The sequence below is a fragment of the Coloeus monedula genome, assembly GCF_965178545.1.
Source record: "Coloeus monedula genome assembly, chromosome: 6".
In the NCBI taxonomy this organism is placed as follows: domain Eukaryota; kingdom Metazoa; phylum Chordata; class Aves; order Passeriformes; family Corvidae; genus Coloeus; species Coloeus monedula.
Window position 1 is genome coordinate 20,036,801 of NC_138786.1, and position 25,844 is coordinate 20,062,644.

Here is a 25,844-nt window from a genome sequence, read left to right on the forward strand (position 1 = left end):
AGCATAAGGCAGTTCACATCTTGTTCTCCTGCCATCCATGGGCATGCTTTCCAAACTCGTACACCAGCCACTTCCAAAATGCCAGTTTTATAATGGTAACTGCTGGGGAAACCCAGAAAAGAAACAATGGACAAAGCAGTAGTTGAAGTCACCTTAGGGAAGTTTTTTATATGGACTTTATGACAGCAGAACAGTACCTGAGTCACCGTGTTCTTTACAGGCAGAGAGCTCCTCTCTTCCTGTTAAATTGCTCTTGAGGATTTAAAACAACAGCTTAAAACTTTTCCATGTGCCCTAGAGGATGCCTTTCACTGTTTGAAAGATACAAGATTTACAGTGGTTATCACAGTTCAGAAGAAACCATCAGTGTTACTGGTACAGCAAAAAGAATAGTTTGGGGGGGATTGGTTTGCAAACATAGGGTAAAATTCTCAACTGAGATAAAATACGCTAATTTTGTTGTCATCAGTAGTTACAACTCTGTACTGCTTTACACTTAGCCTATGGATATTTTATAAGTGAAGGAGAAAAGGTACTATCTCATGATCTATAGAAAAAACATGAAAATAACCACCTCCCCAATCATTCTCCCCAACTCCCAAGTTTTCAGGATAGCTACGAAAAACAGAGCGGAAGTGTAATGAAATGAGCGACATTGCTGCCTGTTAACTCACCAGAGAGCTCTGCTCAATTTTTCGTATGTCCTTCTGTCATTTTTCTTCCTTTGTCCCCACATCTTTGCCAGAGCTTCTGATTTAACAACACAAAAAATGCCTTGCTGCCTGTCTTCCCATTTCAGAATGTCACTGTTTTCTTCAGGAGAAATGAGCAGATCCCTTACAAATTCCCACAAGTGAGAATTCTGTAAGTCTTAAACAGGAAGAAGACAGCTGTTTAGTAGATGTTTTCTTATGCATGCCAAAGTACTGGGGCTCTGAGAAAGCTGATCTAGTGAATTGCATCCCTGCCCATGGCAGGGGGGTGGAACAGGGCAATCTCTAAGGTCCCATCCAACCCTTACCAGTCTATGATTCTATGATTCTAAGTGAATAATTATCATGCAGCTCTATGCCTTGCAGCACAAGCAAACATGTTTCTTCTCAATGTTCTGTTCAAAATGCTTCACGTGCAGACATGGGAAATTTGGCGCATGGTGGGCATGGATTAAACGAAGCCCCCCCTTATGTGCAGCTCAATGATTTCTTGGCTTAGTGCTGTGCTTCTAGAAAGTCAAAACTGCCTCAGCACTAAAGAACATTAAAGAAGAAGAAAAGGGACTTTTTTTAATTTTTAGAAATCTTTTCATCTGCTACATACTGCTGATGTTTGAATACAGTATTTCCTGTTAAATGGAGCTTATTATGTGCAAACAAGTTTACTTACAGTCCTTGGATGGCTTTGTTACTTCTGCATCAGTAGAAAAGAAAATACCTAAAAGGGAAGAATATACCCAGTGTTTAGTTATTTTCTTCACAAGAATAACTTCTGGACTGAAATCTAAGTCCTGGTCTCCTGCATCACTGCTTGTGAATATACCTCAGAATAGATGTAGAAAATGCAGGCTGCAAAACCACAAAATAATTTTTCATCTTATTTGCTGCAAAAATTATTTATTCTTCCCAATGTGACTATGTCTGTGTTTTAGTTAGTTTTGGGGGTTTTTTTTAACTTTTGGGGTATTTTTCTTACCCTTTACATTCTGTCTGTATGTCTCCGTTCTTATGATTCATGTGTTTTGTTTCTTTGCCCTCTGGTCCCTTGGCACTTCATTTTTGCTGTCATCTATATCACGATTTCTCTCCCTGTCTTCACAGTTAGATTAGTTCTTTCTCATTCAGCTCCTTGTCCCTTGAAAACTACTCCTACAGTCCTCCCTCCCTCCCTCCTTTCCCTAAGTAAAATCATCCCTACTGCTGAAAATCATATCTTCACACAGCTGGAACTTGTCTACATTATTAGGACAGCATCACCTTTTCAAGGAGCAGTTACATTCACAAAACATTAATAAATGCCTGCATATACAGATCTGCATTCAAGGAACTTAACTCATGTGGTGAGTGTGGCATACAAAACTGGGAAAAGCTAGAATTAAGCCCGCTTATGCAGCCATGGCTTGGTCCATTGATTATGTTGCAGTAAGGTCTGGCATTGCTGGACCACTGTCTTTCCTCAAAGGTCTTATTTTATTCATGAGGTGGATATTCATGAGCTGTTGTAGTTTGTTTACTGCCAAGTGTCCAATCTTTCTACTGACTATAAAAAGTTAATTTTCTTAATGAGATTTTCTTCATAGCTTTGCATTCTTTAATTCCCTTAATAACATCCTTATCTCCTACATCTAATAATTGCCTTCAGAATGGCCTCTCTGACATGATACATGGACACTGACTGGGTGGAAGAAAGTGATAATGGCCACAGCAGAGCACAGCCAACCTAAACACAGGGTTGTTTTGTTCTTGTGATGGTCTCTTGTCTTGCTCACCTCTGCCAGTCTTACCTCTCCTATTGACAACAGTGTCAGTCACTGCACAACCCTGCTGCATTTTGATAAAGCTTGTCCACGTATTTTCTTTCTGCTTTCCCTCTGGTCTTCCCAGTCTGTCAATGATCCTGTTTCAGCTTCAGCCTGCCCCTCCCTGTTCACTGTGTACCCAGGTCACCCTCTCCTGCTCATTCTGCCTTGCCAACCTCCACTCCCCACTGGGCAGTTCAAAGGTGGGTAGTGGACCAGTGAGGGATGGATAAATTCCAGTACATTGTGACTAAGCAGATGCTCACCACTGGCAGTGTCAGCTCCCATGAGATCCTCCAGGACTTGCTTGCCTAAGCCTTTAATCCTTTTCCAGGAGTCATAAAACTCCCGTTTGGTCAAATACTCCCCTAAGCCAGAGGAGGCTTGAGCTGTTGAGGGCTTTGAGCAGCTAAAATGCTCTTCAGATTCTCATTGCAAGGGCATAGGGAAATGACCTTCTAAAATTCCCTGCTTAATGGAAACTCTTTTGTTCGTATCACCACAATAGAGCTGGGTAGAATTGCCAAAGCTTGGCATGCACACTAATTGATTTTTGGCAGGAGTGAATAGCAAGAAACGGTATCTGCAGCAGCAATTGCACTTCTATTTCACTTACACTGAACGATCAACAGCTTAGTTTTTGAATCTTAGCTCATTTATGCAGTAATAAATCTTCCAAGACAAGGTTGAAAAGAGTAAATTAATAGTGTTTTCATTCAAGTGCATCATTAAGCATACTAGTAATGAGGTGGATTATCAGTGCAGTATGCACAGTAACACCATCAAACAAAATTTCTTCTTTACTCTTTAAGAAGCAGACCAATCTTCACTACTTTGAGTTACAGGAATAACAACATGTTGTGTCTTTCTGTATCCTGTCAGAATTAAAACCTCCCTTGGAGCATTCAGGTTGACCACTTTGAGTAGAAAAACCAAAGGAGAGAGCAGAGCTTGTGTCCTTCTGGAGATTTGACTGGTTCACAAAGATGAGCCTGGACTGCGTGTGATTGTGAAGCCAAAGCTTGCAGTGAGATTGTTGTCTGCCTGCCCTATTTCTGAGTACTCCTCATGTAGTATCTAAGTGGCCTCTGTATTTTACCTTTTATCAGTGCTTGGGAATGTGGATCCCACACTTTCTGTTAAACTCACACAGAAATGCAATGCTTTATGTTTTGAGTTTGATTTCTGGAGCACTAACCATGCATCCATCCTGCTATTCTGTAAGATGAAATACAAGTATTCTCCACAAAGGCCAGCAGCATCCACAGACTATTCCTGGGTCAAGTGGCATAACTACCAGCCATTGATATGAAAGTGGGAAAAGAAATGCACTTGGCATCTAGTTTGTACTGGTCACAGCAGAACTGCAATCACTCACAGATGTTGTGCTCACTCCAATATTCTGGGTGGGTGGATGGATGTTCAGAAAGAATTAGAATCTGTAACATATTTGACAAGAAAGAAAAACTGTAATGAAAAATTGACATAAACATATTTCAAGCAAAACTAATCCCTTTGCTTTCTCCTGACTGCAGTCTTCCTTCCTTACTCCTCCAGAGCACATCAAGCCCTGTGTTTTGCATTTTTCTTTCTGTTGTATGGCCTTTAGTACTTCATTTTGTGTGAGATATTTCAAGAGAAAGTGCTTTCACCTGGACATAAAAAGAAAAACTTCCTCTTAAAACTGCAATAAAATTTTTTTAAAAGGTCAAAGTACAGAATTCGTGAAAATTTAGAACTCTGTAATAAAAAACCGTTATGTATTCCTAGACTGAAATAACTTGACTCTTACATGGGAAGGTACTCAGTCAAAGCCACCTAGCTACACTTCATGGCAGATAGATAACTTAAAATAATTTATTACATTTTTTTCATATAATTCCAGCAATTTCTTTCACTCATTTCATCTAAAATAATGTTAATGTCATCATAGGGAATATTTTTTTTTGTTAGATTAGAACATGAAAAATCTATTACTCTCAACACACATCACTGGACAAAGAGCTTCCAAGTAACCCTGCCAGAAAATTATAGGCTAAAAGTACTTAGCCAATTATATTCCAAATTTTTTAACAGGCTTCTCTCCTCAGAAATGCAATTACTGGGAAAATATGTGGAAATATGTATATATTTGCAATAAACTTTTTTTTTTTTTTGCCTAGAAAAACTTATTTTAACTGTTACTGGTATAAAATCTAGGCCTGGTATGGTATATATACTGCAGCTAACAAGCATGATTTGTGACTCAAGCACTTTTTTTTTCCTAGAATCAAAGCACAGGCTTTTGTTATTGTATTTTTAACTTTTTAAGGATGACTAGTAATTTCTCTCAGTTTTGATTCTTAAGCAGTTACAGGAATACAATTGAGGAACTATTGCTTTAGGAGTTTAAAGGATTCTAAATTAATTTAAAATATATTATCTGTAATATTTATTCTATCACTTGAGTGGGGCAGTTGCAGAACAGTAAATAGCAAAAGAAAGGCCATCAAGGATGTGAATGAAAGAAATATAAAAATGTTCAGTTCATTTTCACATCTCACAGCATCTTATACTTGACCTGTATTTCACAGTTTCTTGGTCCAGTCATCCATTATTCACAATGTAATTTCCAAATGAATCCAGAACATTTGATTTTAGGCATTGCTTATATAAAATTGTAATTCAAAATGGGTTATGATAGCACTGCAAGTCAAGTGAAGAGTGTCTAGACAGCAAGTTCAGAGTGCAAAATGATGCAAATAGGCTGGAGGAGTTTCCAGAGTAAAACTAATTTAAAGGGCTTGAAATTGTGACAGAATAACTGTAATATGGATCTTGCATCCTACATGGCTTCTGTAAAGTAATTAATACTTCTAATTACTTTAATTACAACTCCTAAATGTTTACAGAGGAATTTGTGGTTGCTTTCATGAATCATTCCCATGCTATAAATATCTTCATATGTATGCACATACAGAATTAATGTAATACTGCCTGCTGCGTTTTAAACCCTTGGATGCTGCTATGACATTGCAGCAAAGCCAAGAGGTGGGCAGAAGCTCTGGGTCTGACTTTTGAGACCCATACCTTAAGGATATTTGAATCTCAGATTTCATTCACCTCCTCATTTAAAAGGAAAATCAGATGAGCTTAACACTGGATGAGCTTTATAAGCCCTGCAGACTGAACACACCTGGCTGTGTCAGGGTCTGAAGGCTTCTGTGGGGGAGAATGGGAGTGCTGGGAGCACCAGGCTCACAGGCCTTCTGCCAGGGGAAAAAAAAGCTTAAAAATTAGCTCTACAGGAACCCCAACTTCAGAGGCTGCTCAGGAAAAGCAGAAGGCTGAATCGATCCCTTTCTGAATCAGGCATACTTATTTTTTTTCTTCTTTTTTTAATCCTCTGCCAACAGCCTCCAGCCTCCCTCAGGAAAAACAGAATATCATAACATCCTCAACTAGACAGATTTAGAGGAGATGAGCATCCCTGTGGAGCTGGGCGTGAATCCAGCCTTGTGTCTCAGGGGCTGCTCTGTGAGCTGCCACAGGCCAGTCCAGACCCCTTCCCTGTATCTGTGTTTCCATATGCAGCCAAATGAAAAGTTCATGGCATTGCTTTTCTATCTACAAGAGTGTTGGATTGCTCCTTATTCTTCTATCTAAAGGTAATATGAAAGAAAACCAGAAGTATTTGTTTTGCCAATCCACAGGTACAGTGAATAACCTTGAAATACTTTGTCCATTGGGCTTGAAACTTTGATCTGATTTTGATAAATATATCCTCTGGCAGTATTTGTACTGTCATATAAATGACAGGACATGTTTCCTTCATGGAACAGCACTCATCTGGTCCCATTTCTGTCTTTGCTTTGGTTTTGGAAAGACTCAGATCATGATTTTAAAATATTTCAAAGCCCCTTGTAGTACTGTTGTGTTTGATGAGCATTTTAAAGGTGCTGTCACCGAGACCTCACCTTCACACATGCTCATATCTTTTATATCTCATATCAATATGAGTAAAGAATTCAGGGAGCTTTGCTGTCTTGTAAATGATGACCATGATCAAGGTATTATGCCACTGAGGAGGGAAAGATCAGCCAAAGCCAAAGGGTCTGTGAAGGATCTCAGGGTTTTTTTAAGGGAAAAAGAAAGGGGTGGGTAAAATTTCATACCACCTTACAAGAACATAAGGGCCAGTACATCCCCCTGTGACAGGAACATTCCAGAACTGTGCCTAAAAGTACAGCTTGATGTGTGTGGGGGAAGATACCTGGCAGGATGATGGTGAATAGCTGAGGGTGGAGAAGAAAGCATAAAATTCAGACCTTTCCTGTTCCAGCCTTTTAAGGTGATTTTCCTCTTTTCAGCAAGTGCTGGAAAACAAAGAGAAGGAATAAAAAACTACACAATATTTTCATTGTCACAAATGTTAACATCCTCCATTTTGTATTAGAAAAAAATACCCTCAAATATAAATGCTGATCTATTCTGTTTGCCAGAAAATAAAAGCATTGAAATTACCAACATGGGAATGGAAAGGCAAACTTACCCTGTATTTCATCCCATGGGAACATGGGGGTGGCTGCAGTGTTCCAGATGACAGTCCTTTTATGGCTAGGGTCCTGTCTCTGATGAAGTGTGCCAGGACTATTTTACATTTTTGCAGAAAATATTTTAGAAACTGGCTCTGGGCTCATACATTAAAATACCAGTGTGCTTTCTAGAAGAGAAGCTGAGCCCAGCAATAGCCTGTAAATCAGTGGTCTTCATCTGTTTCTTTCTAGGCAGTTTTGCCACTACAGTTTAATCTCTTTTAATTGAGATTCTATTTCGTTTCTACCAAGTACAAAACAGGTTTTCAAAAGGCATCAGGATCACAGTCCTTAAGCCTATTACTGTCACCAGAGGAAAGTGTAGGTAGAATGTTATTATACATTCTTCTCTGGCTTCACAGCAAAGTTCTTTTCTGTTCAAGGGCTGCCCGTGCAATGCTGGTGGTACTGCTGTAGTGGCTTTATCTGTGTGTGCTCAACATGTCATATGTACTTCTAGGATACCATGCAGGAAATGACAAGGGAATTCCCAGGTTGGTTTCAATTTGATTCAGGAGAGAAATTACAGTAACCAAGAAGGACTCCTAGAAAGCCTAAAAGCATCAGGAATTGAGCAATAGAAAATATGTGGAGGAAGAAGCATAGCTCCTACCTTGGTCAGAAAAGGTTCATTATTTCCTCAGCTTTCGTAGAGGCTTCTGACCTGGTTGTTGTGTAAAGCTGCATCTTTTACGAGCTGAGGGAGCTTACACTCAGCTACACGTGGGGTTCAATTTAGCATACTTTCTGGGGTGTAGTTGTTGCACTGCTGTTCATCTGGATGAAGTCAGAGCTGTGCAGCTGTTGCATCACAGACCTCACAGTGAAAACAAGTAACAGTCTGCAGTAAAGTTAGAAATTGCCGAAATGCCTCAGATGGGCTGCTTTGCCTTTGGCAGTCGCTGATCTGCTGATACCACGAGTTCCCTAGGGATTCCTTCAATTTCTGTGTTGGGGTTTTTTGTATGTTTGTTTAAGAAAGTGGAAGAAGATTAAATAACAGGCAAATCTTTAATAGAAATCAAAGCAATTCATGTAAGTGATCCAAAATTAACTTTGAATAAATCCTATCAGGTATTTAAAATGCATGTTTTAGGACAAAATATTTTCTGTGATTTCTGTAATTTCAAATTAAATTTAGAATTGTATTCTAAGATGGAATGAAAACTAATATTAAAATAATATGATTCAAAAAAACTCAATTCCTGCAGGGCTTTAAATACAACCATTTAGTTGAAGCAAGAAGATTTATATTCTACCTCATATGTCAAACTTAGTGATACAGAAACAAAACACTACATGATCAGTAGCTGGATTAGCACCACCAGAAGCCATGAGGAAATTACTGTTATTACTCAAACTGTGTCTCGGCAAGCAAGGTCTTTTCCATAAGATCAGCAGTGTTGTCATGTAAAAGAACAAAGGTAGCTTTGGAAGAGAAAAATGTTGCATGCGCCCATAATTTTTTCCCAGTTCTGACCAAAATTTTGGTTCATTAGCATGAGTTGGTTGTACTACCTCCCTTTTCAGAGCCTCTTGAATGATTCAGCCTGAGCGCAGAGAAGAGTTTCAGGACTATTTGGGAATTTGAACCAACTGTTTAGAAGAGAGAATATTTCTAACAAGCAGTGCTTACTTAAGCTTCTGAACAGGGATCTCATCTGACACCAGAACATTTGGAATGAATTCCTTCAAACAGAGTTGGGATTCCCCCCAGGAAATGCAAGGCCTGGTAAAGTATAGGGTTTCCAATGCACAGAGTATTGCTCTCTTAACATTGGAAATTCTGCAGTGGGCAACTCTTGCATTATTACAGATGTATTTCCTCTGGCACCTTTCAGAATCCTTGTTCTTGCCAGATTAGTGTGTATTGACCTGGTCACTGCTTTCATTACCAAGTTGCAGAGCATTTTAGGAACTAAATCCCACACTTGTACTCACACAGCTGGAGTGGTGTATTGTGTGGTGCTGCCAACTCAGTGGGCAGAAATAAACAGCTGAAAGCCAATTGCTGTCTTGGAGAGAATAGAATATCTCCACAGGTCATTGGAGAGACACAATTTAACAATGATTGCAAAGACAACCTGCTCAAAGTATCTCATTCACTCTCTATACCTGCCTCCCAGTATGTAAGATTTCCCACAAATAAATGTCTGGAATGAAACCCAGAATCCATGAACCACGGAAAATAGATATTCTCAAGGTGAAATAATATCTGGGAAGATGGGTGAACAAGCAAAGGGTGTAAAAAAAAAGTCACTGGATTGAAACTTAGAACTAGGCATGGGCTTGATTTTGTAGTTATTGTGAGGATAACTTATTTCTCCAAGCTGGGAAACTGTGAAGTGGAATGGCAACCTCAGTCCCTACAGAGGACTAGATTTGAACTCACAGGTGTGGGGTAAAGCTGCCAGCTGCAAATCCTCTCAGCAGGTTTGACCACATGCCTTACAGGCAGCAAAAGCTATTTGGGATAGAAAACCCCTGTTTTATCCATATGCAAATATATGAATAATTACCATTAATTTCTTGAACATCCCATATAGAGCTCTGGATGTTCCAGAAATTAATGGTAATTATTAGAATTATTAGCAAAGATAATATATTTTCATGCATTTTATGCAAGCAGGATATTGGTTTGGGTCACATTGAATAGTACCTTACCATTAACTGGTGCTGTTTATGTATGCACATATCTGCTTAAATACACTTATGAGACACAGAAAGTGGAAGAGTCAGGCAGGTTTTTTTCAAACCACAGGAGAGCTTTACAGCTCTCAGTCTTACTCATCTGGTGCTGTGTTCACAGAATCTATAAATTAGCTTTTGCATTACAAACAATCTCTTTTGATTTAGTGATACAGGCTGAGATTACCAATTTATTAAAAGGTGTTGAGGCTCATGCTTGTCTCCACCATTAATTCATTGAAGCAAAGTCAGTTGTTTATTGTTGAGAAAACTGGTGATGCAGAAATGAGAATGGCAGGCAGTACATCAGTTGAGTGCCTGATTAAATCATCACAGCAAAACCATTTTGGCAGCCTACAGTTTCTCTATAAACAATGACTTCAGTAAAGAAATGGAGCTTGCTTTTAGGTAGGTGATTACTCCTGATGCAGCACTTAAGTCCAGAAGTAGGTCTTGGGAGCAAGGGGGAGCAGGAGGCTTCAACAGCAGCACAGCCCAGCACTTCAGGAATAAAGCCACCTGCAGGACTGTGATATATGGAACACCTTAGAGACAGGCTGGTTTGGTTTTTCAAGTTCTTATACACACCCCTTTTGATGACAGTGATAATATATAGCATAGCAGAGCGCAGAGACAGGGGGAGAAACATTCTCAAGTACAGAAAGTTTATCCTGTATTGGTTTTTTCCTCTTTGTCTAACAGTGTTGACTTATGCAAACGTGACTTATGGACAACCTAAGCAAACCTGCAGTTTAAGCACTTAACTAAGGAGAGTCTCACTCCTTCTTTTGTGACCTTAGTATGTAAGAAGGGCTATCAAATTTTGTTCAGAGCTCTCAAAGCCCAGGAAGTGGTGTTCTCACTGTTTGCATCTGGCAAAGACCAGGATGCAGAAAAGTAACTGGATTAAAGCCATGCAGCAAACCACTGTGGGTATTAGAAAAAGAACAGCACTCACCTGAGGCCAGGTGGCATCTCTGTCTGCCTGAGCACCATGCCTCTTAGACCCACAGAAACCTGCTGGGTTCCGGTCCAGATACAGCTGCTTACAGGTCTGATATGATCATTAAGAGATTTGGATAGGATCCATGGATAGGATGCTTGGCATGATTAGAAGCAACAGACGAGAGACACCTACACAGAGGTAGTGAGAATGAATTGGTGAATGAAAAGCATACATCTAACCTAATACTCTCAAAAAATTTAAATTAGGAATAGTTTTGATCAGAGTAGACTGAATTATTTTTGTGTCCCAGAGGTCCATCTTAATTAGCAGTCTTTTGAGGATGCCTGCATAAACAGCAAGAGCAAAAAGTTTAGGCACATATCACTTCAAGCGGAGGGATTTCTTTGCTCCATTATGCGCTGACGGTGACTCATGAGCTTCACCATGCTAGTGTCACGTGCATCTCACGCTAGTGGTGTGACATGGCTGCAGGCAGAAGCAGCTCTGATGCAAGGTGATGTTGCATGGTGTGAATGCAAGGAGAGGTGACTCAGAGGGAGTGCCACATTTTACCTCCCCAGCACAATAGGGGGCATGCCAAGAAATGCTGCTAATGGAGCTGGTCAAGGGCCACCCGGGTGCAGTGTCCCAGCCAGCATTTCAGAACAGCACCTCTTGTTACACAAGATGATTGCTGACAAATGGGATTAAAGCCTACAGGCTACCTTTTGGCAAAGCCTTAGCCCTAAAGGACCCTCCTTCCTTCTCCCACTGCACTCTCCTTGCTCTCCTTCAACTGACTAATCTCTCTACTCCATGCTTCTTTTTAAATTTCCTTCTCTGCTTACCTTTCTTCTATCTTTCTCTCTTCACATTTCTTTTGAAATGGTAGAATGATGAAATCTGCTTCCACCAGTGGGGAAAATGCATATATATTGGTGCAGTTCCATTGCAGAAAGATCTTTCCAGAAACTCAGTTCGCAGTGTATGAGACCAAACATGTAAGGTTGTGCAACAGCTTATCACCTTGTCCAAAGGAATAGTCTGTTTCCTGCAATTTGGCTTTTGCATTGATAAAGTAGTGTATAAATTGTGGGATAATCCAGACAGGAAATTGTTCATAACCTTGTAAACATCAATAACTGTATAAATAAGGAGTTACTACACTGTACAGAAGGGATCTCAAAGGCTATATGAAAAATGTACAAGTATAGGTGTAGCCCTAAGAAATGAGCCATAAAAAAGAGACTTCCTCTCCTTCCCACTCCATGAAGATATTTAAACAATAGTCTCATTTCTCAAGGATGTGGGAAAAGACCTCTCTTTTGATACAGTCTTACAGACATGCTTCTGCAGTTTTGAATTCTCAAGTCCATGCTGTGTGTTTGGTTTTGCACAGAAGTACCTGAGCCTTGGTGCTCAGGACATGAACAAAGGCCTGCTGGTTTAAATAAAACTGACTAAACTCTTGAGATTAGCAGGAAGAAGTTATCATTGGATTAGTCCATGGCAGCATCTTTCATGGTATTTAATAAAATTGTCAATCACAGAGCTTTTCAGACCGATTGGAGAAGTACTGCTGGGGTGTGCAAATGGACACTGAAGAATTCCACAGTGAGATGTCTCTGATTCAGATACATCTCTGATTTTGACTGGCAAAAGTGGACTTTGTTCACGTCTATTAAACTGGCTTCATCTGATATTTCCTAGTGTATAACCTGTTATTATTTTTTATTGCTCACCATCATAAGAGTGACCCGAGACTTTGACTTATATGACGTGGAAAGTGTGGGGATGATAATGCCATAAATACTAATCTAGTTTCTTTTCTTTCAGCTACAGAAGCAGAGAAACTTGATTAACCCTGTTGCCTCCATCCAGAACTCACCAACACCAAACAATTCATGGTCAATCATAGCAGAGGATGTCATGAACACACTGCATCACATCTTCACCCCTACACATGCAAACCCTCTTAATAGGAATCATGCCACACTCAGCATTTATCCAGGCTTTTTCTATGTAGCAGCTACTCCTACAAGTTTTCTATCCCCTGAAAAGGTACAGGATTGTCTGCACCAGACAGGGTGGGGCTGGAGAATGATGGAACCACTGACATTCTCCTTGGCTGTATGTGGAATGATCACTGTGTCTTAAAGATTCGCTCTCAAAGAAATGCTGCACATTTTCTGCTCTAAGAAATTTTTGTGAGATGACAGTGTTGAATGTTTTTAGTGTTAGAACTAAAACTGGTGACAGAAAGAAACACTGAGAAAAAACAAAGCCTGACTACAGCCTTGGTGGTGAAGAATAGGCAGCACTTGAGCTTTTTGAGTTTGTCTGGCAAAAGCTGCTTACATTTGTAGCTGTAGATGGATCGGGAAGGAAACTTTGGTTCTCCAGCCAGCCCATCAGCATGGGTTTGACTTTTCTACGGAAAAGAATGCTTTGCTGAGAAAGAATTTGTGCACTTTTTAACTCAAGAAATTGGATTTACTACATTGTGGGAGAACTTGTTTTCTCTCTTGCCTTCTCCTTGACAAAAAAGGAGGCAGGGCCATAGACTTCCCACAGACACTGGCCTCTTAATCCAAAATCCAGTTCACTGGGATGTGAAATGGTTCTACTTTTAGATCCCACTCTTCTTCTAACTACACTCCCAGTTTTAGATGCTGTGAGTGGGCAGCTGCTCCAACAAACAAAAGTATGTAGATAAGTCCCTGCTAAGGAGTATCAGGTGGAGTGACAGCCATTTTTCTCATGTCACCAGAAATGAGGGTAAAAATGCTTTGCACAACCGTATGTTATTTTTTTAAGGGGAAGAAAAATCAAGGGTGTGTCTTTGACCTTTGAAATATGATGGGAATTCCCCTACAGACTAAGGTCAGAGGAGTTAGGAAACAATAGGGTTGATCAATCTGAGACAGCTCAAGGGTTAGAAAACAGTAGGAGAGATCAACTTAGTGCTGTAAAAATTATCACCATTTAAAAATACCTTTCAACTCTTAATTTACAAGCCCCATAAAAAGGCAAAATAAAAGTGCCTAGTTCTCTCAGAAGTCTAGATGGCCAATATTCATGAAGAAGTCTATCTGCACAGGAGATCATAGAATTATGTAGGCTGGAAAAGCCCTCTAAAATCATCAAGTCCAACTGTTAAGCCAGCACTGCCAAGTCCAGCATTAAACAATGTCCCTAAACACCGCATCTACAGCTCTTATAAATACCTCCAGGGATGGTGATACAACCACATACCTGGGCAGCCTATTCCAATTCTTGACAGCCAGTGAAGAAAATCCCATTGAAGAAATTTTTCCTAATATCCTATATAAACTTCCCTTGGTACAACTTGAGGTCATTTCCTCTCATCCTGTCACTTGTTTCTTGGGAGAAGAGACTGACACCCACCTCAGTACAACCTCTACATGAAAGTAAGGATCTTGGGTAAAAGCAAGTAAAGCAAGGATCCAAAGGTAAAGAATCTCATGTTTGTTCTGACCTGGGGACCATCATCTGTATGCATTTGGTGCTACTCATCACATGATACTCCCTGAAAATGTTTTCACTTCTCTGTTTAAAAAGTGTGGGACAATATGAATGGCTGATTTAGAGACGTGTACACACAACAGGTTTCTTGTTTTAATAAATCTATCTGTGTCTTAGAACAATATATTTAATCATTCTTAAGTTGAGGCCAAACTTTTTGTTCTTACTCACCAGAGTCTAGAAGGGTATAATGCATTAAATGGGACTTCAGGTAAGTCTGAACAAAGCTATATCCTTCTTTATGCCTTGCAGATTCTGTAGCTTTGTAAGCTTGAGTACCCCTTGTTGCAAAGTCCATGCTCCCATCCCTGGAAGTGTTCAAGGCTAGGCTGGATAGGACCCTGAGCAACCTGGTCTGAGGAGCAATTTGCCCTGTGGCAAGTTTGGCTGAAGCCCTCTGTGCTAGGCAAGTTTTGGAGACATTGTTGGGTTTGCATGCCTTGAGCATGGTCCTTGAGAAAGGATGATTCTGGGTCCTAGTGAGGCTAGGCAGCATGCTTGGACATATTTTGGTGGCTTGAAAAGAAAACCAGCAGAAATTGGGGTGTGCTGTCCCCAGGCGTATCCTTACTGATCCCAGTTCTATCGCCTCCTCCTCTTCAAATCTGGATTACCTGCTAACTCCTGAGAAAAGATCCCATTTTTCTGTCTGTTGCCAGAAAGCTCAGTGTCATGTAAACTGACCTATGATCAAAAATTCTGCTGGTAACAGCAGGCTCAGAGCCAGCTGAGGCTGCAGGCATCTGTGTGATTTTCCTGTTTCTACCCCCATCACTCTCTGCAACTGGCAGGATAGAGGAGAACACCATTTGCACTCCACATCCTTCAACCAGGCTGTGAGGTCCCTCTCGGCTGACCTCGGACTTCTTGTTGGGACTTCATCAGTGCCCACCTGAAAAGACAGTAGTGGATAATACCCAGAGAGCTGTAACAGGCTGGAGAGTTTCTTGGTACTACCTTGTACCAAGGCCCAGTGACAAAACATGCAAAGCTAAAATGATCTACCATGAATGTGATCAGCCTCATGCAGAGTTCATGCGCATCCTCCCTGAACAATCACCCCCCTCACACGCACCCACACACCCCAAATCGTGAGAAGCTGATGGAAAATCTGTAACAAAACTCCCAGATGCACCATCACTGACAGCTTCAGGTTTAAACAATATAACTCCCAAGAAAGAAACTTAAGATTAAAATATAAACATGAGTGAGAAATGGTGCCAAGCTTAGAGGGATTAAGGGATTCAATGAAAGATGAAACTTCATAAAGTGTTTGAACCTGTTTCAAAATCCTTGAAACTCAAAGGCACAGAAGAGTAACCTCTTAGTTGCTACACAAACCTGTGTATGCCTTTGCAACTGCCTGCAAAGGCAGCTCCTATGTTTTAGTGACCAGAAAACGAAACATCTTTCAACCACAGACCTGGGAACTGTTCCAGTTAAATAAACTCTTCCCTCTCTATCCATGCATGAGAAACACAAGGTCTCTCTTACCACAAAAAGCATAAAATCTTTCTTAGGCTTTTCTCTTGATACTAATCTAATCTCATGAAGTGTTCGTGACTTGAGGCACAAGAAACAGACTGGAAATATTCATCAGAGTCTTAGCTGGAAAACTCGATTATGAGAATTATTAAATCCTGCAAGACTCCATGATCACCAAGGGACTTGTGAATGAATGGGACTAACCAAGTAACCAGTCAGATTTCTCAACATTTTTTGTCACCTTCCTTGGTACAACATAGAAGGGCAAAATGTTCACTGATCCTGATTGAAACTCAGCTGGAGGATAGAGCAGGAAAAGGGCAATGGATCTGCCCAAATTAGGCTGTCTAGATGGTGGGCTGTATAAGTAGGCCTCTTTCCACTGGAAGACTTTTTTCTTCCTAAACCAGTACACCATTAACACTGCATTCTAATTCCTTGGCAGAAAGTGTGGCTTCAAAAGCCCTTTCAAACTATGTTCAGGAAGCTCAGAGGGATGCGTGTTTCATTTGGAACGCAGTGAAGGACAGCTCAAATTGCAGCCTATGGACCACAGAAAGCAGCCACCAACCAGGACACCTGTGCCTGACTTCTTGTCTTGCCATGCATTTCTTTGTAGAAATGCACGCATTCCACCTTTTGCTTCCTGAAAATTGGGGTAGCAGTAATTGTTCTGTAAAGAAGCACGGTGGGAGTCCACAACTATTTGGGAAGGTCACTTAAGGCTGTTTTTCTGTTTCATTTTGTTGAATTTCTCCATTAAATGACCTTGTAAGCTACAGGTGCAGCACTCAGCTGAAACTAACCCTTAACTAGACAGCTTCCAGAAAGAAATGACCATTTCTGTGTCTGCTGTTTCTCAGGAATGTTGGGCAGTACAGAAATCTTAATGCTGCCAATGTTGTTGGCTCAAACACTGCTTTTGACATTTTAGGAATAAAGCATGAAAAATTAACAGATAAATGCACATTGTTATGTGTGAAGAACAATCCTTAACCCTTCACACATCCCCAGAGAACATTTGCATGGTCTGGGTGGGCAGGGAAGAGGCACTGCGGATGGGGCATTTGGCTTTCGTTTTGCACTCACACAGGATTCAACTCTGAACTTCCTCATTTGCCTCACATTCTGAAAGGATCAGAATACAAGAGTATATGACTAGAGCTCTGCAAAAACTTGACAGCAGATAGAATGTCAGCTAGGTTAGGATAAATTATGCTTGTTAAAAGAAAGCTAAATATCATCACTTTAATCTTGAGGATTGGGCTATAGTGATTTAAGGCTACGTGAGAGCACTGAATTGGAGGTTTAACTTCCTTTAGGATATACATAACAACTTCACACACTTAACTAATTCATGTCCACTTTCCTGAATAGACAGATGACAGTCAGAGGTCAGCTGGAAAGCCAGGGAGTGGAACTGGGAACTAGCAAGTACAATATCAGTTTCTGCAACAGTTGCTATGTTTTTCTTTTCATATGAACTCAGCTAGGATTACACATGCCATACTCCTCCTATTAGCATGCATTAATTTTCTGTTATGCTGGCTTGCAGATCTCTCTCAAACCAACCCTTAGTGAAGTTTAGGAGGCATGTCCTCACTGCACATTGAATTCCTTTTACAACACTGAAATACTGTCAGGTCCTAACATGCTCAGGCTGTTCCAAGGCCAAGTCAGATAGTAATCAAGTTGTCGTGCTTGGAGAACATTTGCTCTAATATGTGTCTGTACATTTCTGTCAGCTGCCACCGAGGTGCCCTGGGAGGGCAGAGGCAGGGAGCAACGGGAAGCTGCCATCCTGCATGTGTGCCAAACCCCTAGAAAATGAGGAAAGTGTGTTTGTACATTTTTACTGTTGGGGTCTGCAATGGTGTTTTCAAACCTTCTGTTTTCCCTTTGGGATAACCAAGAGTCTGCATTACAACAGCATCAGCTGTCCCATAGATTAGACAGCATATGAGAGCGGGATACAGCTGTTATCAGATAGTGCTTTCTTGCTTCAGTTTTTAGTTCCCAGTCAATATTATTCTTTGGGCTCTTCTTTTTTCCTGTTAAGCTAGAAGGAATCTCTAGCATTTAATGGACTTTTAATAGGCATTTCAGTTTTCAAGAAAGAACAATCCCTTTATTTGTAAATTGTGCCTAGAAAAAGTCTTCAGTGCCTAGTCTGGCTGCAGTCCTCCTTCACCCAGGCACATGATGAGGTATATTTTAGAATGCCATTGCCATTAAGATAAATCAAGTTCTTTAAGATATATGTATTATTAAGTATAGAAAGGTAGGTATCATCTAAGTGGTTCATCTATCATTGCAATATTTTTCTTGAAATGAATACAGTGACCATCCATGACCTATAATTTTCAGAGGAGAATATGTTTGTAAACCTCAACAGAAAGCAGGTTTGGATACTTCAGTTTGCTCAAAAGTCCTGTTAGAACCACCTATAGAACAAAGATAAAGTATAGAGGAGAATTGTCAATGACAAAGGCTCCTTTCTGCTCATTCAGGATACTATTAAGTGTTCTAGAGCTCCAAGGGTTTGAATACCCTTCCATTAAAATTCTGTCATCTATCTATCTATCTATCTATCTATCTATCTATCTATCTATCTATATCTGTCAATGCATGTTACTACTTCACAAAGTGGAACTCTGATCTGAAACTCATCATGCATATTAATCAATTAGCTACAAATGGCATCGATTGACTCTCTGCAGTAGCTTTACATGAAATCTATAAATTCATTTTGTATAATCTCTCTTATTAGCTCATTAGGGGAAAAAAACCAAACTCCCAAACAACAAACAGAAGGATAAGAGTGTGGTCAAGGAAAGAATGAAAGAATGATATATCTCGTGGCACTGAGAAACCTCAAACTCAATTTGGATAGAGAATTTTCAATAAAGAACACATTTAGCAAGCAGTCTGTGTTCATTGAGATCATAACATCATTATAAACAAATATCGAAGCGTGAAGTTTTAAACTAAAATGTACTTATCTTAAACTTATGAAACCTTTGTGTTTAACGGCAGAATGGAAAAAGGTAGCTCCTTGTTTAAATTCTATTTCAATTTAAAAATAAAAATAATAAAAGAAGAGAATGTCTCTGGGAGGACACATACATGTCTTGAATGCACAATTATCCACAAAAAAGCAAGATTACTCCATTAAATGTACTCAGGCAGGCATGGGTCCCAGGCTGAAACAAGGAGCAGGCTGGACTGATCAAATACTTTCAGTAGGTGGGTCAAATTCTTAGTTCTCTTAGCATTGGCTCCAGGTCTGAGTTCACTACTACCTCTGGAAATTTCTCCTTGGAATATGCAGTTGCTGCTTGGCAGATGTAGTGTAAGCTACATGGGCAAGTGTTGGGGGCCACGTATCCTGCCTTTCCAACCAGGTCAGGGCTGCCAGTGAGGAATGTAGCTCATGGGTTAACCACCCTCTTTATGACTCCTTGTTGAGATGCAAGATCCAAGTTCTTAGCAAGAGGTTAGGAATTTTTTTTTAGATACTCATGGCATTTTTTTGTAAGTACTTGAATGCAGCGCTGGTGAGGAAGGTGCCAGGGCAGCATTTTTTTTTCACCAGAAAATTCCCTTTTGTCAATATTTCAAATATTTTGTGGAAATAGATCTACTTCAAAAGAATATTATGTGAAATGGCATTCTTGGTCAAAACAGGCAGTGATGAATTCTACCTGGTTCAAATATGAGAAGCTAAGTGGTAATAGCAGGATGGGCAAACAGTTTCTTAGAGCAGAAGATGTCCAAAATTATAATCCAGGTAAGAGAATACTTCATCCATTGAACTGTGATTTGCCAGTTAAAAAAAACCAAAACAACAACACCCACAAAAACCAGAGGTGTTGATTTTTTGGTGAAGGAATATAGAAGTGCAAAAGAAATATCCCTAAATTGAATTAGAGGGTGGATTTTAAAAGACTGCAGATGTCTGTTGTTAGAACTGTGAAAACATAGAAGCAATTGTTTCCTTGAGCAATTGTTACTATTGTGTAAGTGGTTCCTAGCATGGTAAACAGCAAAGGTAAGATGGTGAGATACAGATAGCTTGGAGAAACATGTATTATTTGTCAATACCACTTTGGTGAGTGCAACTACAAATAGATTTGATATTGTATGTGCAGTGTTTGGTATCATTAATATTTGTGAGCAAATCCAAGAGTGTGTAGCACCATCAGTCCTTTTATCAAGGACAAACTTCAAAATTCTGTATTTGACTAAATATTGTCTGTGTAATTTTCTCTTCTACCTGAAAGAGCATTGTGCTGGGTTTGGCTGAGATGGAGTTAATTTCCTTCATAGTAGCTGGCATGGGACTATGTTTGGATTTGTGCTGGAAAGAGTTGTGACACTACAGGGATGTTTTCCTTACTGCTGAGCAATCCTTACACAGTGCCAAGGGCTTTTCTGCTCCTCACCCCGCCCCACGCCACACAGAAGTGGTCTGGGGGTGCACAAGGAGCTGGGAGAGGATGCAGCCAGGACAGCTGACCCCACCTTTGGTCAAGCTTCATATCATACAACATCATGCTCAGCACATAAATCCACAGGAAGATGAAGGAAGGGGGACGTGTTCAGAGTTACAGTGTTTGTCTTCCCAAGTAGCTGTTACACAGCACTGCTTTCTTGGGAATGACTGAGCACCTGCCTGCGGATGGGAAGTGGTGAATGAATTCCTTGTTTTATTTTGCTTGCACGTGCAGCTTTTGCTTTAGCTATTAAACTGCCTTTATTGCAGTCAGTAAGTTTGCTCACTTTTCCCACCAAGGGGGAGCAAGCAAGTGGGCTGGACAGAGTACAAGACAGCTAAATGCTGTTAAAATCAAAGTGAGGAAAAGAAAATGACCCCAGCTGAGGAAACAATTTAAGGAACTTGGTACAGCCTGCTTTTAATGTAATTTGCAAAGCTGCTGATTTTGAAGTTTCTTTTCAGGTGACCCTTGGATCTTCACTGTTGTAGAAACTTTAAATGGTGTTTGCTCAATATTATACTCTGAAACTACTACTAGATGTTTTTTCCAAATTACAGAATCATTAGAATTGGCCTGAATTCTAACTCATTCCCTTAATTCTAATGAATGTTGCACTTAGTTTTTCTAAATTGTGTACCAAATAGCTGCTTGATATCCTTCTGCTCCTATGTTGATACTCTTGCAGAAATACTCTGCAATCACTAGACTGAGATCCATTCATTGCAAAACAACCAGATGAGCTAATGGCTCACATTTGGCTTCTTCTCTTTGCAGTCTTGTTTCCTGAGAAAGCTTGTGTGTGTCTAAGTTCATGTGCATCTTTCCTGTCTGCCTCCTTGGATCTTTTTCAGCTATTGATCAGCTTTAACTATACTTAACACATGAGTAAGAGTCCCAAGGATGCCACAGGTTCAATGGAAATGGTCAGATGAGAAAAAAGAGGAGACTTTTTTAAAAAAAACAAACACGTAATACGTGGATCTGATTCTGCTTAAGAATTCAGCCCAAAAACATCCTAAAACTTCAAGCTTCCCCAGACTCCCAGACATGTTTTTATGTCATGGGATGAGCTGCACAGATTACACACATTGAGACAGATCTGATCTTCCGTGAAGAGTGTATCAGGGGTTCCCAGAGTTCTGCAGAGTGAGTTAGAGGCGATAGTAATTCCTTTGCTCTTTACCAGGTGATGATAAAGAAAAGACCAGGAGAAACACTGCTTTTAATTTTGACCTGTTTTCCACCAGATGGTGCTCCTTCCCTTGTCCTGAGGTTGTTCTTCCTATCGAGTAATACCTATCCATATCAGATTCTCTGCATCTGTCTCTACCCAACCTGTATACTCGGGTGCATTGTTCTGGGTGTCTGCCTCTGGCCAGCACTGCTTTCCCAGCTCTGACCTGCGGCTGTGCTTTGTTTGGGGCCTGTTTGATTCTTCAAAGCCTTCTGCATTATGAAACTGTGATATTGTTGAGTCCAATCACATTGCGTCAGTACAGCTCAGTGCTTTGTTACCACCATACACATTCACCTTTGTGGCACTGTCTGAGACAAGCAAACCAAGAAATGGGTGCAATTCCACACACCAGCATGAGTGTTAGAGGCCATGATATATCAATCAAGCGTGGGATTACGACCTGTGATGGAATGTGTTAGCTCTTCGGAAATCACAGACTGGTTTCTCCAGACTAGGTCTGTATCAGTGTAAACAAGTGGATGACAATACCAAATTAAAAACAAAGGCTGACTCAAGCAGGAAACAAAATTGATTTTACAGTGTCTGCATCCTGTGTTTTCCAGAGCACTTGCTGCACTTACCTTGACACGGTTCCCTGCAGAGGGCTTGATCTTGCACCAGCCAGAGCCAAGGCACTTTGGCTCACTCAGAGCAGATCTCCAAAGTACTCTTGTAACTTCCACTTTTATCTAAGACCAGTAAGACAGCCAGAAAAGGATGCTGTAAAGGCATTTTTATCTCTACTAAAAGTATAAAAAGCTTAGACAGTGTCCCATGACTTTTTCTCTGCCATTTTAGATGTATGGAGCGACACTGCACAGAATAGTAAAGGCACTGAGTGACAACTAATGCTCCTGGGACCTAACAAGCCCCCAGCCACTGGATGCTTAGTGGACACAGCAGAGCGAGCTGCAGCCTCATCCTTCAGCTGTCAGTATCCTCAACCTGCTCACAGCCCTCCCCTCTGCCTTTTTCATGGATCTGCTATTAAGAAAACTCCTGAAATAACTGAACATATATTTTGCTACATGTAAGGCTTTCCCTTAATTTCTTTCTCCCTCTCAGTATATTTATCCTGCCGGCAGTCCCCACCCTACCTCCCACTCCCCCATGATGGTGCATTATTGCTCTTGTGCAGGAGATACACTTACCAGATGTGTCAGGAAGGGATGGGTGGGGGTTCCAACATCTGACATAAATAGATGGTGAGCAGGTGGAGTTTCTTTTCTGCAGGACTTTTGTCCTTTGCTCTTACTATGTTACTGGGCCAGGAAGGAGGCAGGTTAGAGATTGTAGTGACAGAACTACTCCTTTTCATTGGAAGTTCTTGAAGTTTTTATGAGACTGAGAGCTATCACTGCCCCATTCACCTCTTCCTGAACTGAGACAGACACTTGCCCAGGCTGCACAGTGAGTCACTGCTGAATGTGTATGCCTTGGCTTTAGCTTGCAATTCCATAATGCATTTTAGGGACTCTGTAACAACAGATGATATAAAAGAGAATTAAAATGAGTAAAGAAAACCTCAGTGAGACCAAATGACTATAACATATCTAAGGGTTGTAACTGCTGAGTCCTATTCTCTCCTGCTGGATGGTGCTAATTCACGTAAGTCCTTACATCCATAGATCAAGAGCCATCTTAAAACCAGTTAGGACTTTTGCTTAAAGCTGAACTCAAATTCCATTTTACTTCTTTCCTTTCCTCCCCCACTGTTTAGTGGAACAAAATAAGTTTTCAACTGTGAAAATTTTACTTTCCTTTTTTTTTTCCTAAAGATGACATGTTTTTGCATTACCTGTGCACAAAGTGCAAGTGTGGATATTTAATTTTAATAGCAAAAAGCATTATACTTTACTCACTGTCAAGCAGCAGAGTCCTAGAAACAGCTTCTTCACAGTCTGCCCATGTTCAGGAATGGTGACTGATTGCACAGACCTTGAGACTCACCCTGAGCTTAATTTTCCTTGATGTCTTGGTGATGCATCGGATCATGTAATTTGTTGTGAGGTTTGTATGCCCCACATTTTCAAACGCCTGGATGTTCTAACCTTCACGGGCCAGCTAAAAGGAGCAAAGGTATACTCCCACAGTTATGATTAGTGATAGACCCATTGCATGTGTTTGCGCCAAATATTTCATGGATTAATGACAGTAAATGTTATGGCTCAAGATCTGCATGTTAGTATGGATTGGAAAGTCTATTTCAGCTTGGTCTTTTTCTACCTAGAAGTTTGCTTCATTTCAGAAACAATTCATAGGAGTGTTCTCATCTTCACTCTCGAGCTGCTTTAATAGTATGATGCATTTATAGGAGAAGGAAAATTATTAGAAGAATTTATGGTCTCGTCTGATTCACTACCCAAGAGAAAAAAAAAAACCCATTTAGAGTATTTGTGGCTAAATGTACTCCTTCTTTCCCATTCAGAATGGCTTGATTCACTCATCTCTGGGGATGATTTGTGCCAGAGGACAAACTGAGTATGGAGTGGTCAGTGTGAAAACTGATTTAGAAACAGTCACAATTCTGATGAGGATGGGACAATAGGACTGCAGGAAATACTTGTTTGTGACGCAAGAATGCAAATTGTGCAGTGTGTGTGCAGAAGAGTTAATCCAACAAAAAGTGGTTTTATCTCAAGATGCAGTTTAAGACTGTGCTGCCCTTCCTTAGACATTTTAATTGCAGGTGGAGAGAGATAAGCTAGCACTCAAAGTGACAGCAAGCTAATACAATGCTTTGTATTGAGAGCAAAGGAATGAATAGCTTTCTCATTACCGATTTCAGGCATGGGCACGCAGAAGAAAAGGCAATATTAAGATCTGGAACAAGTCTAGAGATCCTGTTTCCTCCCTGAACCAGCCAAATGGGGACAGTGGAAGCATAGCTCCATTGCTGGGCTGGAGCAGTTTGGACTCTTGATGCTTAGTGATTACTAATGGGCTAAAAGTTACAGGGAGAAACTATTTTTGATGTTTCATAGATTCACATAATATAATGAAGCTAGTCTTGCACTGACAAAGAGAGTGGCAGTGGCAATGACCTGACATCTGAGTTCTATCTCAACTCCTAAATTACCAGGCTACCAAAGCTAGTGCTGGAGTGGGGTGAAGCAAGACTCTCTGAGGAAGGAGAGGACTCTGCCTCCAAAAGGTCACCAAGGAACATCTGTGATTCAGAGCTGAAGTGACAAAAGAAGAATGTGTTTTCCAGAAAGCCTCCAGCTATGCAGCTCAGATGGGCAGTGCTCCTGGCATGGAGCCGTGGTATCGATTGCTGGTGTCCTTGAAGCTGATGGCACACGTCTTCTGACTTCGCCCCCTGCATTCAGATTTGGGTGCTGGGTGTTAGGAGGCTCTTTTCTTGCTCTTTTTTATTCTTCTTTTTTTTCCTAGACACGACAGTAAACATTCTGTTTGCTTACTAAAAAGAGCTCAATGTCTAGACCAAGTTCTTATTCACTAAAATCACTAAAATCCTCTCAAAGGACTTCCAAAGGCAGTGTAGAAGGCACTCTGCAGCACTGGCAGTGACAGTGCCCCTTGGCACCCACTGGGACATTGTAGTTCCTATGGCTGATGCATCCTTTTAGAGGCTGTGAGCATTTCCTGAGGAAATACATCTAGCTGAAGGTCTTCCAGCCACATCCCTTTTTCTCTCGAGGACATAAGAAGAGCACACCAAAACTGTACTCTACAGGTCGTGCACATTAGTGAAGCAATGATGAGTTTCTCCATGTCTTTCTCAAGGGAACTTTGAAGTCATTCAAAGAGCTTTGGGAATGTATATTTTAATAACAACCCAGGACTGTACTTGCTGGGCTTTGCATTTGGCTTTGCCATTTTGTTTACTATAGTGTTTGTGAAATAGGGACAAGCCATAAACATCCACCTAGCTGCACTTCTGCAATGACATGCTCTGACACGCACGAGCATTTTTGGTGGAAGTGCTCCTGCAGCCTTCTTCTTTGACGGTTTTCAAGTCATCCAGTCAGGGAGAAAAACAACCATAACATGTTACTGAGGTCACAGATGAATAAGACATTATGAATAGTCATGCTGGAAACAAAAGCTTTGGTGAATACTCGGTGAGAACTGTGGGGGATGACAAACGTTTGCAGAACAATTCAAATTAATGAAGCACATGGAAAAATGTTACCTTGTGGATAATTTCCAGGCTAAAAGAGTTTTTGAATAAATCGTTCGATGTTGGGATTTCACTTGCCCTTATTTTCATCTGAGTTGTGAATCATCTGATCATTGGCTTGAAGGTAAATCATTAAGTAAAAAAATTTAGCAGGCAGGGGAGAGAGGAGGGGGTGGCAATCAATGTGTCAGGTTTACCCTATGTCCCAGA

At 40.6% G+C, this 25,844-nt stretch overlaps 1 protein-coding gene across 1 annotated transcript; it reads right to left on the reverse strand.

The window, feature by feature from the left end:
- Nucleotides 1–13: 13 nt before the first annotated feature.
- Nucleotides 14–22,599, reverse strand: ELF5 (E74 like ETS transcription factor 5; the record flags this gene model as incomplete). Its single annotated transcript, XM_082283447.1, is given in 11 exon segments — nucleotides 14–71; nucleotides 73–99; nucleotides 675–870; nucleotides 2,779–2,837; nucleotides 3,711–3,781; nucleotides 3,785–3,805; nucleotides 3,809–3,837; nucleotides 3,840–3,882; nucleotides 3,886–3,951; nucleotides 22,069–22,176; nucleotides 22,585–22,599. Coding segments are annotated over 11 exon segments (693 nt in total).
- Nucleotides 22,600–25,844: the final 3,245 nt, after the last annotated feature.